Here is a 13,443-nt window from a genome sequence, read left to right on the forward strand (position 1 = left end):
TATCTTCCCCACGAGGGCAGCTTGATGCACTGTGCATTTCCTGTCTTTGCTTCCCTGCAGTTCCTGCTAGAGTTAGCAGGTGCTCATAAATTGCTTTCTGAATTGAGTTCGATGAAAATGTCCTCTTAACCTTAGACCAGTGGCTTTCAAAGTATGGCCCCTAGATGAGTAACAGCATCACCTGGTAGCTTGTTAGACATACAAATTCTTGGGCCCCAGCTGAGACCTGCTGGGCCAGTCACTGAGGATGTAGGTACTAGCAATCTGCTATTTAACAAGCCCTTTGTGCTCAAATTTGAGAACTACTCCTGTAGCCTTTCTGAAGAGGTGCTGTCCAACATCATTATCAAGAGGTTAGTCTTCCACTGATGGGGGATTCGGTGATTTTTCAAACTGTGCTCAGTTGAGTGGAATTCTGTGGCAGTGCCTAGGGGCTTGTTCAGGAGGGGGCGGACACCTCGACTCCCTATCCCCTTTTTGGCCACAGTGACTCTGCTTTGATCCTTTTTATGGACTGACCGGCCGTGTAAACTTCCCTTGCAGAAAGGGTTCCATGTCCAGATAAGTTTGAAAATTACTGATCTAAATTAGTAGTTGGCAAATAACAGCTGGTAAGCTGGCAGCCCCATTTTGTAAGTAAAGTTTTATTGGCACTCAGACGTACCCTTTTGCTTACACATTGCCTACGGCTGCTTTCATGCTGTGGTTGCTGAATTGAATAGTAAGCATATTGCCCGTGACCCACAACCTTGAACATGTACTAACTGGCCCTTAAAGAAAAAGTTTACTGATTCCTAATCTAAATGCATCCGAATGTTGTTATGAACCTTGAAGTAAGAAGGAAAAACGTTTCTGAGTAGCTTGATCATTACTCCATAGAAGGAAAAGCGCCTCGGGTGATGAGGGTATAGCTCAGTGGTAGAGCGCACGCTTCGTATGCACAAGGTCCTGGGTTCAATCCCCAGTACCTCCATTAAAAAAAAATTAAAAAGAGAAAAGCCACCTTATGCCCTTGGTCAAAGAGTATTTATACATTTGACAAAATGACATGAATATTAATGAGAGCAAACTTTCATACCTGTCTCATTTGCCCCCGAATATACTTGAGGACATGGAAGTGAGTACTGTTCATAAGCACAGTAAAGAAGTGTCAGCTATCTTGTATTATATAATAGTTGACTTAAGAAAGGAGGAGAAGTGTGCAATACTTAATTTCCATTAAAAGATTACAGTAAAAGTTCATTAAACATTTTATTTATTTGGGCTAACTTTTTGTTTAGTATTTTCACAAGTCTAAAAAGATTTCAAGACTTCTTCCTAAACCAGTTATGTGTATAAACATCTTTAGTATTCGTTGAATTTATGAGTCTAAATCTGTCTGTTTACATTTGCCTCTATCCTGGAACATATCTGCCATCAAGTTCAACTATGGAAATGAAATATTGACCATCTTCTGAATTTTAGTTCTTACAATGCTTCACTTAGAGCTGCCCTCTTGGGTGTCAGTTTTGAATTGGTCAGGGGATCTCAACCCAACACAGCAGAAAGACTGTTTCTTATTATGAAATGGAGATTTTAGGAAAAAAGATTGCATTGTGTGCGGATATGCTCTGGTGGTATGCTAGGAAGTAAAAATCTGTGGGGAAGGCCCAGGTGAAGCCTTGAGGAAAGAGCCGAAGACAGAAATGCTGCTGTCTCCATGAAACTCACAAATTGCGTGTGTCTGCAGGGTGGGGGTGGGGATGGGGATGGGGTCGCACCTCCTTGGCTCTGCTATAGCCATTGACCTGCTGTTCTTGGTCTTCAGCTGTTTCAGTGGCCAGAAAGTCAATCAGAAAAACCATAACCTGCAAGCTTTCATCTACTTCAACCATTCTTAGGACTTCCAGTTTTAATGGGTGATTTGTTCATGAATAATTTAGTTTCTTCCCGGAGATGCAAGTTAATGAAACCTCAGTTAATGGCTTTGAGGACTGAGTACGTAAAAACTTATTTCTTAGGGTAATATTTTTGAAATTATTTCATAATTTATTTCAATCTAAAGGGTAAAACTAATACATCCAGCTATGGAAATACACAAGAGGCGATTATAAGGGGATGCCGTGGTACTGCAGCCCCTCTCTGGGGATGTTCTTGTCGCTTGGCTTGTGAAATCTGTTCCTCTGGTTTGCGTGACTTTTGTAGAAAAGATGGAAGTGTGTTTTAGTGGGGGAAAATTTCCATTTTTGGAACTTGTTTGGAATTTATATTGATCCGTATACCTCAAGTGGCCTTCAAATTGGGATGTCCGTTTTATGGCAGCCAAGCAAAGATGACCACTGTGGGATGGAAAGAACATACTAGAGTGTCTATATTTTAATCTAATTTAAAAGTCCTACTTTTTGTGCATCTTTTATAAAGACATATTAGTACAGTAGTATATATACATAGTTTATAAACAAATATGCTTATAATTGGCATGATTACTTAGAAATTTCTAATGACAGACATACATAATCAGAGAAGTTGAGACCATTGCTGCATACACTAGGTATTAGGTTTTATATGGTAATTAAATTTTTTAGACAAGCACGTGTGTTATTTGAAGGTTCTGGTAAGCAAGGACATATTTCAGTTATTTAGTTTGCTATTCGGTTTATTGGAATTTCAATCTAAAGGGTAAAACTGAAATCCTTTAATTTTTTTAATCTGTCGATAGCGTTTCATCCCCTCCCCCGAGCAATGTCCATGTGTTTCAAGTAATGTCTTTTCTGTCTTCGAGTCCTTAACTAGTTTGTGTAAAGCACAGACAGTGCTTTAATGGTCCCTCAGTTGGTTTTTTTTTTTTTTTTTTTGTAGCATCAGGGGCCCTGTCGAAGTTAACCCATGGACTGAAAGATGAATCGCTAGCTTATATCTACCATTGTCAAAATCATTACTTTTGTCCAATTGGCTTTGAAGCAACCCCTGTTAAAGCTAATAAAGCATTCAGGTAAGCATTTCTGTGTTTTATGTGGGTGCTTCGCCAGGAAAACACGTTGTAGAAAACGTTCACGAAATATTTGGCTTCGTAGAAATTGGAAGACTTGGTGATTTGCTTTCCTTACATCAAATTAAGACTCTTCTTTTAAACATTTACGCTTCATCTTTTGCAGAATTGTGTTTGGTTAGTTGTGCTTTTACATTCTCCACTTAGATACTGTTGTTCAGGGTCATGCCAAGAGAAAGTCACTTGAAAGATCACTTTATGTTTATTATAAAATGGTTGCAAAGGACTTGACACAGTATGTCTCAGTGTCGTCATCCACCATCCCCTAGGGAAAATGTATTATGGAATCTTAGTGTCAAGAATATTGTCGCAACTTAGTACGTTAAAAAGGATTTCCTGTCTCATGGTGAATAACATGGAATTCATCAGGGTCCCCCTTCTGTCCTGGCTACAAGGAAGCCCAGAGCCAATTTTTATTTCTAGTGTCAGAAACTATATTACCCTTATGGCTTTGTATGTTTCTTTCTTTGCTTGATCCTGAGTTTCTATTTTATTAACTATGTTTACATGCAAGTAAACTTGTATCTTTTTAGAAGAGACAGACCAATAAATAAGAGAAGGAGACTGAATTTTAATACTTTTTTCCCTCCTTAGCAAGTTTTCTTCCTTGGGTTGAGATAATGCCAGGACAGTTAAAAGCAGAGAAGTGTCCTATGTGGGAATGTTGGAAACAGAAGCGATGGGCACTTTGAGTGGAAGGGTTGGGAGGCACGGTTATCCTCACCCAACTGGGTCTGGCTTGTTCAGCCTGGGCGGGTGGCGCTGGAAATTGAGGAGGAGGAAGCAGCACTGCTTTCTCAGTGAGGGCTGAAGGTCAGGCGAGGAGAACATGACTTGGTCGTCTGGGGTTAGATGGGTTCTTTGAGGCTGGAGGCCAATGTGGCCTCTGGGTGGGGGCAGCGATCCGGAAGAACCGGGAAGCTGGACATTGTATTTTTGTGAATGAGGAGCAAGAGGAAAACTATGCAGTCTCTCCAGATTCCGAAATCTTCTGTTCATCTCTCTGGCAGGGAGGCTTATTGTGGCTTTTTCTATAGTTTCATCCTGCAGTTTGACCTTACTCCAGACATCTGTCAAATGTAAAACGTGAAAAAGTAGGTACTCCTACTTTGTATCCTTTAGAGGAGGGCTCCTCACTTCTGCCTGCACCTAAAGACCACCTGAGATGCTTTTACAGCTGCGTAAATCCCCCTCCGCCCATCCCCGTTGTGCTCTACTCCAGACCTACTAGAATTAGAATTTCCAGGGGGTGGGTCTAGGGCATCAGTATGTTTAAAAGTTCCACAGGTATACTGCTGCTTTAGGGTTCTGTTTTTAGGATGCCTTTTACAATTTTTTTTTCTTTTTTTTTTGTGGGGGGAGGTAATTAGATTTATTTATTTTTTTAATGGAGGTACTGAGGATTGAACCCAGGACCTTGTGCCTGCTAAGCACATGCTGTACCACTGAGCTATGTGCCCTCCCACCTAGGAGGCCTTTTGGAACTTTATGAAAGTGTAGTGAAAGAACTACAGTTAAGGAATTCTTGTGGTAGCATACTCGGGTGTTTTTTCCCCCCAAGACGCTGAGATGTGGTATATTTCAACTTTTTTGTTCTATGTTTCATAATGGGGGTCAAGACTTAAATCATATTTATGCTTTCTCTTTAATGACTGTCACATATTTGCTCAAGCATGAACTCCAATATCTATTCTAGTATTAATGAATGCTGTCTTTGCATAAACCTCAGTCTATCTTTTATGAATATATAACTGAAACAGTATTGTCAAGGGAGTGAACGACTTTATGAAGCTTACTGTGAATGTATTTTATCTTTAGCAGGGGTCCCCTCTCACCACAAGAAGTAGAATACTGGATCTTAATTGGAGAATCAAGTAGAAAACATCCTGCCATTCACTGTAAAAGGTATGTTAATTCCCCCACTTTTTTTTTTTTTTTTTTCCAGTTTTTGCTAAAAAGCCTGTGGGGATTTTGATTAGAATAGAATCCATAGAATCCATTGCTTAGTTTTGGGAGAATTACATCTTAACAATATGGCATCTTCCCATCTGTGAACATAGACTGTATCTCCACTTGACTAGAGCTTTAATTTCTCTCAGCAATGTTTTGTGTTTTTTAGCAGTTTTATATGTATTTGGTTAAAAATTTTCCCTGAGTGTGTTTCTTTATGCTATTGTAAATTGACTTTTTAACACTGAAGTATAGTTGATGTACAATATTGTGTTATTTCAGACGTATAGCAAAGTGATTCATTATATATATATATTTTCAGATTATTTTCCATTATGGGTTATTACAAGATATTGCATATTGTCCCTGTAAATTGGTTTTTAAAACACTTCATTTCCCAGTTATTTTCTGGGAGTATACAAAAATACAATGGATTTTTCTATATAGGCCTTAAATCTTGCATCTTTACCAAATTCACTTATTAGTTCTAGGAACAGCTTTGCAGTACAAAGCAATTTGTAACTGCATTGGATTTTATACACAATTATTCATGTTGTTTGTGAGTAAAGGCATATTGATTTATAAGTCTTTTGAAAATGTACTTGGCTCCAATCAAAAAGGGAGTATGGAATGTTTCTACATTAGCCTGCAGGATGTCATCTAAGAGGTTGATATATATTATTTCATACGGAGAGTAACCATTTTTAATGTTGGCAATAGTTGGATAAACAGAATTGTCTTAAAAACAATTTATTAAAGCTTAGTAGATGGAATAATCCTGTGATACAAGAATTATTGCATGGTAGTACTGTAGCAAACTGCTCATGTGAAAAGTTCCATTACAGTGGTGTTTTGAACTTAAAATTATGCTTTATCCTTCCTTCTTAACTATAGATGGGCAGATATCGTTACTGATCTAAACACTCAAAATCCAGAATATCTAGACATCCGGCACTTGGAGAGGGGGCTGCAGTATCGAAAAACAAAGAAGGTAAGAACACCATTGTTTTTGAAAGCATTTCTCAGCTGGCCACAGTGCAGTTATTTTAGTCAGCACTCTACGTTGTAAATAACAGAAACCCAGTTCAGATGACTGTAGACAGAAAAGTGAAAATTATGTTAAAGACACAGGGGTCTCTTTAAAGGAAGGTGCACGGAGTCTGGCCTGGATCATAAGGGACTGGTACCAGGTAGGAGATTGTCAGCAGGGGCCGAGGAGCCAGTCTGTCCCGTTCTTGGGAGCTGTGTTGTTCTTATCTCTCTTTTTGTCTGGCTGTTCTCTTCCTGAAGATCATCGTCTTTCAACTTAGGTCTCCCTTCCAGGGGAGCAGTCTAGTCTGAGACTGGCCTGCCTCCAGCCCAGTTCTGTAGTCTTGGCCCAGCTTGGCAGGGGTGTTCACTCCCAAGGAAAATTAACTGTGGCCATGGGGCAAAGCCAGGTGTACAAACAAGGCTGCTGGGGGCAGTTCTCAGGGAAAGGTAGGTTCTGTGGACGGATCACACGTCGCGTTGATATCACCTCCCTCACACATGGAGAATGTCTAGGGGGGAGAGGAGGAGGAATGGTCTTGGTGTTTGGATTGGGAAGCTTGGGAGGGTGTAGTGTGTGTGAGTGACAGAAAGGCAGGTGGGGGGAAAGGTGTTTGGCTCCTGTGAGCATTGTTATATTTTTGTAGAGGCAGCTGGTCAGGTAAGATGCTGGATAATGTGATCTGATGATGTCTGAAAGGATAAGTACTGTTTAGAGGCAGGCGAAGAGGGAAAAACAAGGGAATTTGTAGGAACCCACATATTAGTATAATTAATTTCCTATCATTTTTCTTAACCCAACATTTTTTTTTTTCTTCTCAGGTTGGGGGAAATTTGCATTGCATCATAGCATTCCAGAGACTTAATTGGCAAAGATTTGGCCTTTGGAACTTTCCATTTGGAACCATTAGACAAGAATCACAACCTCCAACACATGCCCAGGGAATTGCCAAATCTGAAAGTGAGGACAATATCTCCAAGAAGCAGCACGGGCGTCTGGGCCGGTCTTTCAGTGCTAACTTCCATCAAGACTCAACGTGGAAAAAGATGTCCAGTATCCATGAGAGAAGGAACAGTGGCTACCACGGTTACAGTGATTACGATGGAAATGACTGACCATGCTGGGTACCGACAACTTGTGTTTCACACTCAGCTGGTCTACACAGGACTGCGTGAAGGCAGTACCAGATTTTAAGTCTATATGAAATAGGAACAGATCTTGTGGTATAAAACATAACCTTGTAGTTCTCCAGTAAATAAGCGTGTATATGATTATGATGGGTGATTTCCGATATGTAAGCAGATAAGCACAGATTTTTTTTTTGTCCTTTTAAAGTTGAGTATATAAACATTCTGGACAATTTCACAAAGTCCATTAAAATTACATATAAACAAATCAAACTTAATTTCACTCAATAGCATCACAATTGGAAATACTTAAGCATGAAGTGATTTCTTATGACTTGATCCCTAGATGTTTGTTGCAGGGGGTTTTATTCCTAAGCTCAAGATGTAAGGTACTAACTATCTGCCCTTTAAAAAAAAAGTGGGGCTGTTGATTTCTACTTTTCTCTCGTGGTCAAAGCTCATTTAAAATGATTCAGTGAGTCTAGAAATTCCTTTACTTGTAGCAGTATCTTGCCTGCCTCCTTTGTTTCCTGATGGACGTTCTCAGGATTCTCAATAAGGAAGCAAAAGAGAAAAGAGTCAAGACACCAATCTTTTCTATTGGTGGGTGACTTAGTGCATCGATTCAGGTATTCTTGAGTTTCATGACTTGGTATGTTACTGTCAAATACTGACAAGAACGTTAGGTCTTGGAAGACTTCTGTAAGTCTACAATAAACCTTGTTTTAGGGATAGAGTAGAAGAATAAGTGGCATCTGAAATTTTTATACCCAAGGTAACCTCTGAAATGAGATCTTCTGATATTTGACTGGTCCCTCAGTTTGGAGTCAGATGTTGATAACAGCATTCAGGTTGCGTTAGGAAGGCCACATCACTCAAGAGGGCAACTAGCCATATTCCAGAGTCTGAGCTCTTTCCTTTTTTAAACCATATAGACCATTAGCTGTTGGAAGTGAGTGTTAAATAGTTCAGATAGTGTGGATTTCATGTATTTGAGCTTCTCTCTAGTTGCTATCAATTTTTCTTCTGCTGCCAACCTGTGACTCACCAACAACTGGGATCTCTTGTTCTTCCATTTCAGGGCTGTTCCAGGACTCAAATCAGTAACTTGATTATTACAAGGTGCTGAATATGTTGGTAACCATACTGCAATACACCTCAAGGAGAGGGTTCAGATTTTTATTTTTAAAATATTTTCATTTTCTTCTCTTTTGAATTTTGTATCCATTTATCCACTCAGACATGCCTAGCCTACAGAAGGGGATATATATTATGAAATGGTCTTTTTTTTCTGAAGAGAATATTTTGCTTGAACTGCAAAGGACTGAAAGGAGATTTGTAGGTTGTTGATTTTTGTTACTTCATACTGGAACTTTTAAGAAGTTTTCATCAATAAAGTTTTGTTTTCTACTTTTAATCATGTGAATGTTTTGAACCTTTGTTTTAGGAAGGGAGTATCCTTATAATTCTGTTTGAAGTAGCATATTGTATCTGACTTTTATATTCACTGAGACACTATGCATGATGTCTATAATTTTAGATTTCTGTAAGACTTTATAACAGGAAATAGAAAACTTAATTGTTACATTAGCTTGAACCAAATGAAACTGTCATTTCTGTAGGTCAAACATGGTTGAGGATCAGCAATTTCATATAGTTCAGCCAAATACTTCAGGGAAGAGGCTGGTAGGAAGAGCCAAGAGGAAATAAGATGAATGCAACGTAAAACAAAGAGTACCGTGACATCTAGGAAAAGAGGATGTGTTTATATACACTGCTTATTGGCCATAATCAACTTGTATGAAAGTCTTAATATATATGATCACTTATAACTTGCCTTACAAGTTTAGCAGTTATTCAAAGGTTTACAGAGCCTGCTCTTTCAGAATCTGTAAGCAAGTTAGTGCATATTTCTCTTTCAAGATTAGTAACATTCCTGTATATTTAATTTCTTGGTCAGTTTTGCTTTGGAGTTTCCACAGAAGCAACAAAAGTTCATACTACTGGCTCTTCTCTAATTAGCTGTATCACCTTGGGCAAGTTAAGATTATTTTTCCTGTGTATATTTCCTCATTGGTAAAATGGGGATAATAGTATTGATTTTATAAATTGTTTTCAAGAATAAGTTAATGCTTATAATGTGTTGAGAACAGTACTTGGTAGACTGAAATTGCTATTTAAGTGGTTGCTATTATTTTTACCCTCAGAGATGTGTATTTTACTGTCAGAATCCTGTTAGCCCTTGAAATAGCAACTAAAGGAAACAATTCCTTGTAAATCAAATATACACTTAGTTGCTGTCCCTTCAAAAGAATTTTGTATTCAAGAAATGTTACTCTAGTTTTAAAAGCACTTAGAGTACTCAAATGCTCACAGTGGCTATTCGTTTTTACCCAGCTCTCAAGTAGTAAAAAATGTTCATTTAGGTCAAATCCTGAAACTGTCAGTTTTCCTGCTAGTATGCCCCATCATTTGGCCAAGCTGGTGCAGCAGCTGTAGTAATTCCCGACTTGTCTTCTCCCGGACACCAGAGGGGCTCAGGCAAGGTGCTGTACAATCCATCACATTCTGTATTTCAGTTTTACCCATAGCGTTCTCCTCCTCAGTCATTCACTCGACAAACTAATTAGAGCACCATTACCTACTAGGTGTTTCACGTTAAATCACTGATCTCAGAACCACCACAAAAAGAAGTGGCATCTCCATTTTATTCGCACTCTCACTGGTGAAGAAACCTGCCTTGTTCATAGGGTGTCTCAGTTTGCTAGAGCTGCCATAATAAAATACCAGACTGGGTGGCTTAAACAACAGACGTTTATTTTCTTGTGGTTACAGAGGCTAGAAGCCCAAGATCAAGGTGTGGACAGGTTTGGTTTCTCCTGTACCTTTCTCCTTGGCTTATGGAAGGCTGCCTTCTTCCTGTGCCTTCACATGACTTTTCCCCTATGCACACCTCCTTAGTGTCTGGTTGTCCAAATTTCCTCTTCTTGTAAGGACAATTCAGCCCATAACACCGGGTTATTACATGGCTCAGGTAGGATCTAAACTAACAACTGCCTGACCTGTGAAGAAGTTCTCTTTCAGCAGGTGCAAGATGCACTGCAGAATTTTAGACCCGATGCTGAAACTGGTTATTTAGGAAATATATATATATAGAATTCCTGCTAAATATCAGGGGTGAGGTATACACACACTCAACAAAATAGTTCCTGGTTTCAATAAGTTTACAGTATACTGTGTTGGGGGGAGACAAAAAATAAATAGGCAATTAAAATAATTCCCACAAAATATATTTAGAAACAGTTCTGGGGATTACTTTACACATGGACGTAGTGCAAATAAGTACTTTGTCAGGATTAACCCTGGCAGAAAATTAGTTGTGACTAGGTCAAGTAAACTTGGTCCCTGGGAACCATCTGTTTGGGCATGAAAATAGTTTTTGCTAAAAACTGATTTTTAAAAACCTTTTCACTGATTTTGAATGTAGTTTAAATAGTTCCAACCTGCACCAGTATGTATGATATGGCTATCGTTTACTACTAGTGGTAAGTACTTTGCATAAAGTACCTCTAACTTTTGCTTAAAACAATCTGCAAGTTTGGTTTTATGCCTGCCCAGTTTACAGATGAAGGAACAGAACCTCTGAACAAATGTGTTTCAAACTACGCTAAACACCATACTGTGGGGCGGTCTGGATTTGAATCCTAGCCTGAGGGTCCGAGCTACTCTGGAAATCAGCTTCCTGTCATTTCTGACTTACAAGCCGTGGAATCCTAAATTTTAGATGCCAGAGAAAACTAAACTATATTTAAAGGGTTAAGATTTTAAATCGTATTACTACGTAGTTACTACAAGTTATCGGACAAATGAAAACTTGTGCGTTAAGAAATAACCACCAAAGCGTCCACCTTTCTACTGTCGCCTCACGTGTAAAAACAATACTTAGTATTAACAGTTTTAACAACTGGCAGTTCTGTGGGAAGAAACTGATACCGGAAAAGCGCCTAGAAAACCGTAAACTCTGCAGGCTGACGCTTTGCGGTGGTGTCAACGTTAAACCGCGACAGGACGCCAGCGCGGAAGAAGCTCCGCACAATACAAGCACTGGGGCTGAACCGCCCCCTCATTTCCGGAGTGCAACGGCGCAGCGGATATACGTCAGCGCGGCGAGCCGGGACTTCCGCCCTGCAAGTCGCATTAGACAGAAGCCGAGGGGTCTCATTTCTCGAGAGTTTACGCACCCACTGGAGGGGACAGGGCTTGTCGAAGGGAAATCTTCTGGCTGTTTATCTTGCTCGTCACTCGGTCGTCCGTTAAGAGCGCAAACGTTTGGGCCACAGCCCTGGGCGAGACGAGGACCTGTTCCTTCTCCCCGCCGCCGGCCATTCTCTGGCCCTGTCTTTCTTCCGCGAGGCAGCGTCAGCTTGTGGGAAGTGTGGTTTTCGCTGGTGCCGGTTTTCCCTGGAAAGCGGAGGGCTTTTTATTGTTTTCCGTCTTTCCTGAGCCGGAGCGGGGGCAGCTCTTCCTCGGGTCCGGGGCGCTGGTGCAGCCAGGTGTGGAAGACTCGGAGTGAAAGGCCTCCCGCGACCCCGCCCCCGAGTTGCGCTCCGGGGACACACCTGCCTGATGGGGGTCCAGGGGCTTTGGAAGCTGCTGGAGTGCTCCGGGCGGCAGGTCAACCCGGAAACGCTGGAAGGGAAGATCCTGGCCGTGGGTATCCTTTACGCGGCGTGGGGGCCTGGGCTGCAGCGATTGGCTCCAGGATTTTGCTCTCAGTTCCGCAGTGGGCGCAGAGTGGGCGTTGGTAGGATGACGGTCTCACTCGAGGGGGTTAGCCATAGAATTTCCATCAAGACGTTTCCTTTCGAAGTGTCTGCTTTCCCGCGGCTTTGCCGTCCCGCCGCTCCGGATTTGAGTCTTGGTTTTATCACTTAGGGGCCGTGCTTTACCGCTGTCTTTGCGCGTTAGTTCTCTCATCTGGAAAGTGGAGGTAGTAATAGTCTACCCACAGGCTTAGTATGAGGAATAAAGGGACTGTTTAAATAAAAAGTTGAGAATAGTCCCTGGCACTGTTAATACCGTAAATCCTAAAAGTATTATCCCTGCTGTAAGGTGAGCGTGGAGAAAACGAAGTAGACTTCCTGCCAGGAGTTTTCCCTGCTGATTTGAGTCTTGCTCCATTTATTTGTTAGAGGAAGAAAACTGTGGACAAGTGTTTGACCTTTTCTTAAAAAAGGAAAAAAAAAAGTAACGTTTGTTATTTCTTGTGAGTTTTCGAGTAGGAAATTCATATGGTACGACACTGAAAAGATTTCAGAAGGTACACAGTGACTTATTTTCCTTCCAGCCTCTATGGTGGATATTTTAAGGACTTGTTTGTGTGCATGTTTGGCTGGTTTTATTTGTGTCTTTAGAATTAAATGTTTTCTTCATTACCAAAACACGTGAAAGCTATTTCTGAAATTTTGATCTTTTTGTTCGTTAAGCATTCTTCATTTTCTTTTACTTACTTTTTTCCTGTTTTCCCCTTCCTTCCTCCCTTCTGGCCTTCCTCCCTCCCTTGGTCTGTTCTATTCCAGAAGCTGGTAGTACCTTACACCAGTTTCTTAAGTGGGAACGTATAAGCCTAGGAGCCCATACTCTGGGAAAAGTGTCCAGTAAATAATTGCTCTCAGGTCGTAAATGCGTTGTCAGAGTATGTGTGGATTCAGCAAAAGGAGCTATTGATTTTAGTAAGGAGACAACTTATACACAACAGAATATTGATAATTTTTTTAAATAAAGTAATATGATGAGGATAATAATGATGATTATAGTTTTTGGAACATGAGCAATTGAAATACATTCGCAATGAATTTTGGCTTAAAAGTTTTATGCCAGGTGCCTTGTGAGAAAGGTTTTTTTTTTTTTTTTTTTTTTTTACAAAGCACATGTGTTATTGCTGCCCTCTGGGGGTTCCTCAAATCACTGCTTTCTGAAGATTTTCCTCATAGAACTGTACGTGGATTGAAACACAGTCTTCAGCTTCAGGAAACCTTAAAACTTAAGCAAAAACTTAGATCATTTTATGTTGCAGCCCATGTGAAGAATTAATAATTTGTAAGATAATTGAGATGACATGTGAACTTAAGCATTCGAATTTGTTAGGAAGTTGTCCAAAATAAAGAAAGATAAAGCATTTAATTTAGATTGTCTATTTTCAGATGACTCAGAAGTTCTTTTGGGACATAAAGTCATTTTCATGGGGTTATTAGGTTTTTCTGAAAGAATGGATCATTTAAAGAAGACTGTTAAAGATACTCCAGTTA

The 13,443-nt window shown here is 40.1% G+C and overlaps 1 protein-coding gene and 1 non-coding gene across 12 annotated transcripts in view; both read left to right on the forward strand.

The window, feature by feature from the left end:
- Nucleotides 1-13,443, forward strand: part of BIVM (basic, immunoglobulin-like variable motif containing) — a 54,984-nt gene that overhangs the window by 16,620 nt on the left and 24,921 nt on the right. For 9 of the 11 annotated variants that reach the window (XM_074378509.1, XM_074378507.1, XM_074378511.1 and 6 more), the window contains 4 exons: nt 2,839-2,971; nt 4,847-4,933; nt 5,873-5,969; nt 6,830-8,552. In XM_074378509.1, coding sequence (XP_074234610.1) covers nt 2,839-2,971; nt 4,847-4,933; nt 5,873-5,969; nt 6,830-7,123 — 611 coding nt within the window. In that variant the 3' untranslated portion in view covers nt 7,124-8,552. Of the gene's footprint in view, nt 1-2,838; nt 2,972-4,846; nt 4,934-5,872; nt 5,970-6,829; nt 8,553-11,280; nt 11,850-13,443 lie in introns of those variants that run through there. The other 2 variants (XM_074378512.1, XM_074378501.1) reach the window with 2 other exon arrangements.
- TRNAT-CGU (transfer RNA threonine (anticodon CGU)) lies at nt 902-973 on the forward strand. The gene has a single exon. It is a non-coding gene; the product is annotated as a tRNA-Thr (tRNA).

Source organism: Camelus bactrianus, chromosome 14, assembly GCF_048773025.1.
Source record: "Camelus bactrianus isolate YW-2024 breed Bactrian camel chromosome 14, ASM4877302v1, whole genome shotgun sequence".
NCBI lineage: Eukaryota > Metazoa > Chordata > Mammalia > Artiodactyla > Camelidae > Camelus > Camelus bactrianus.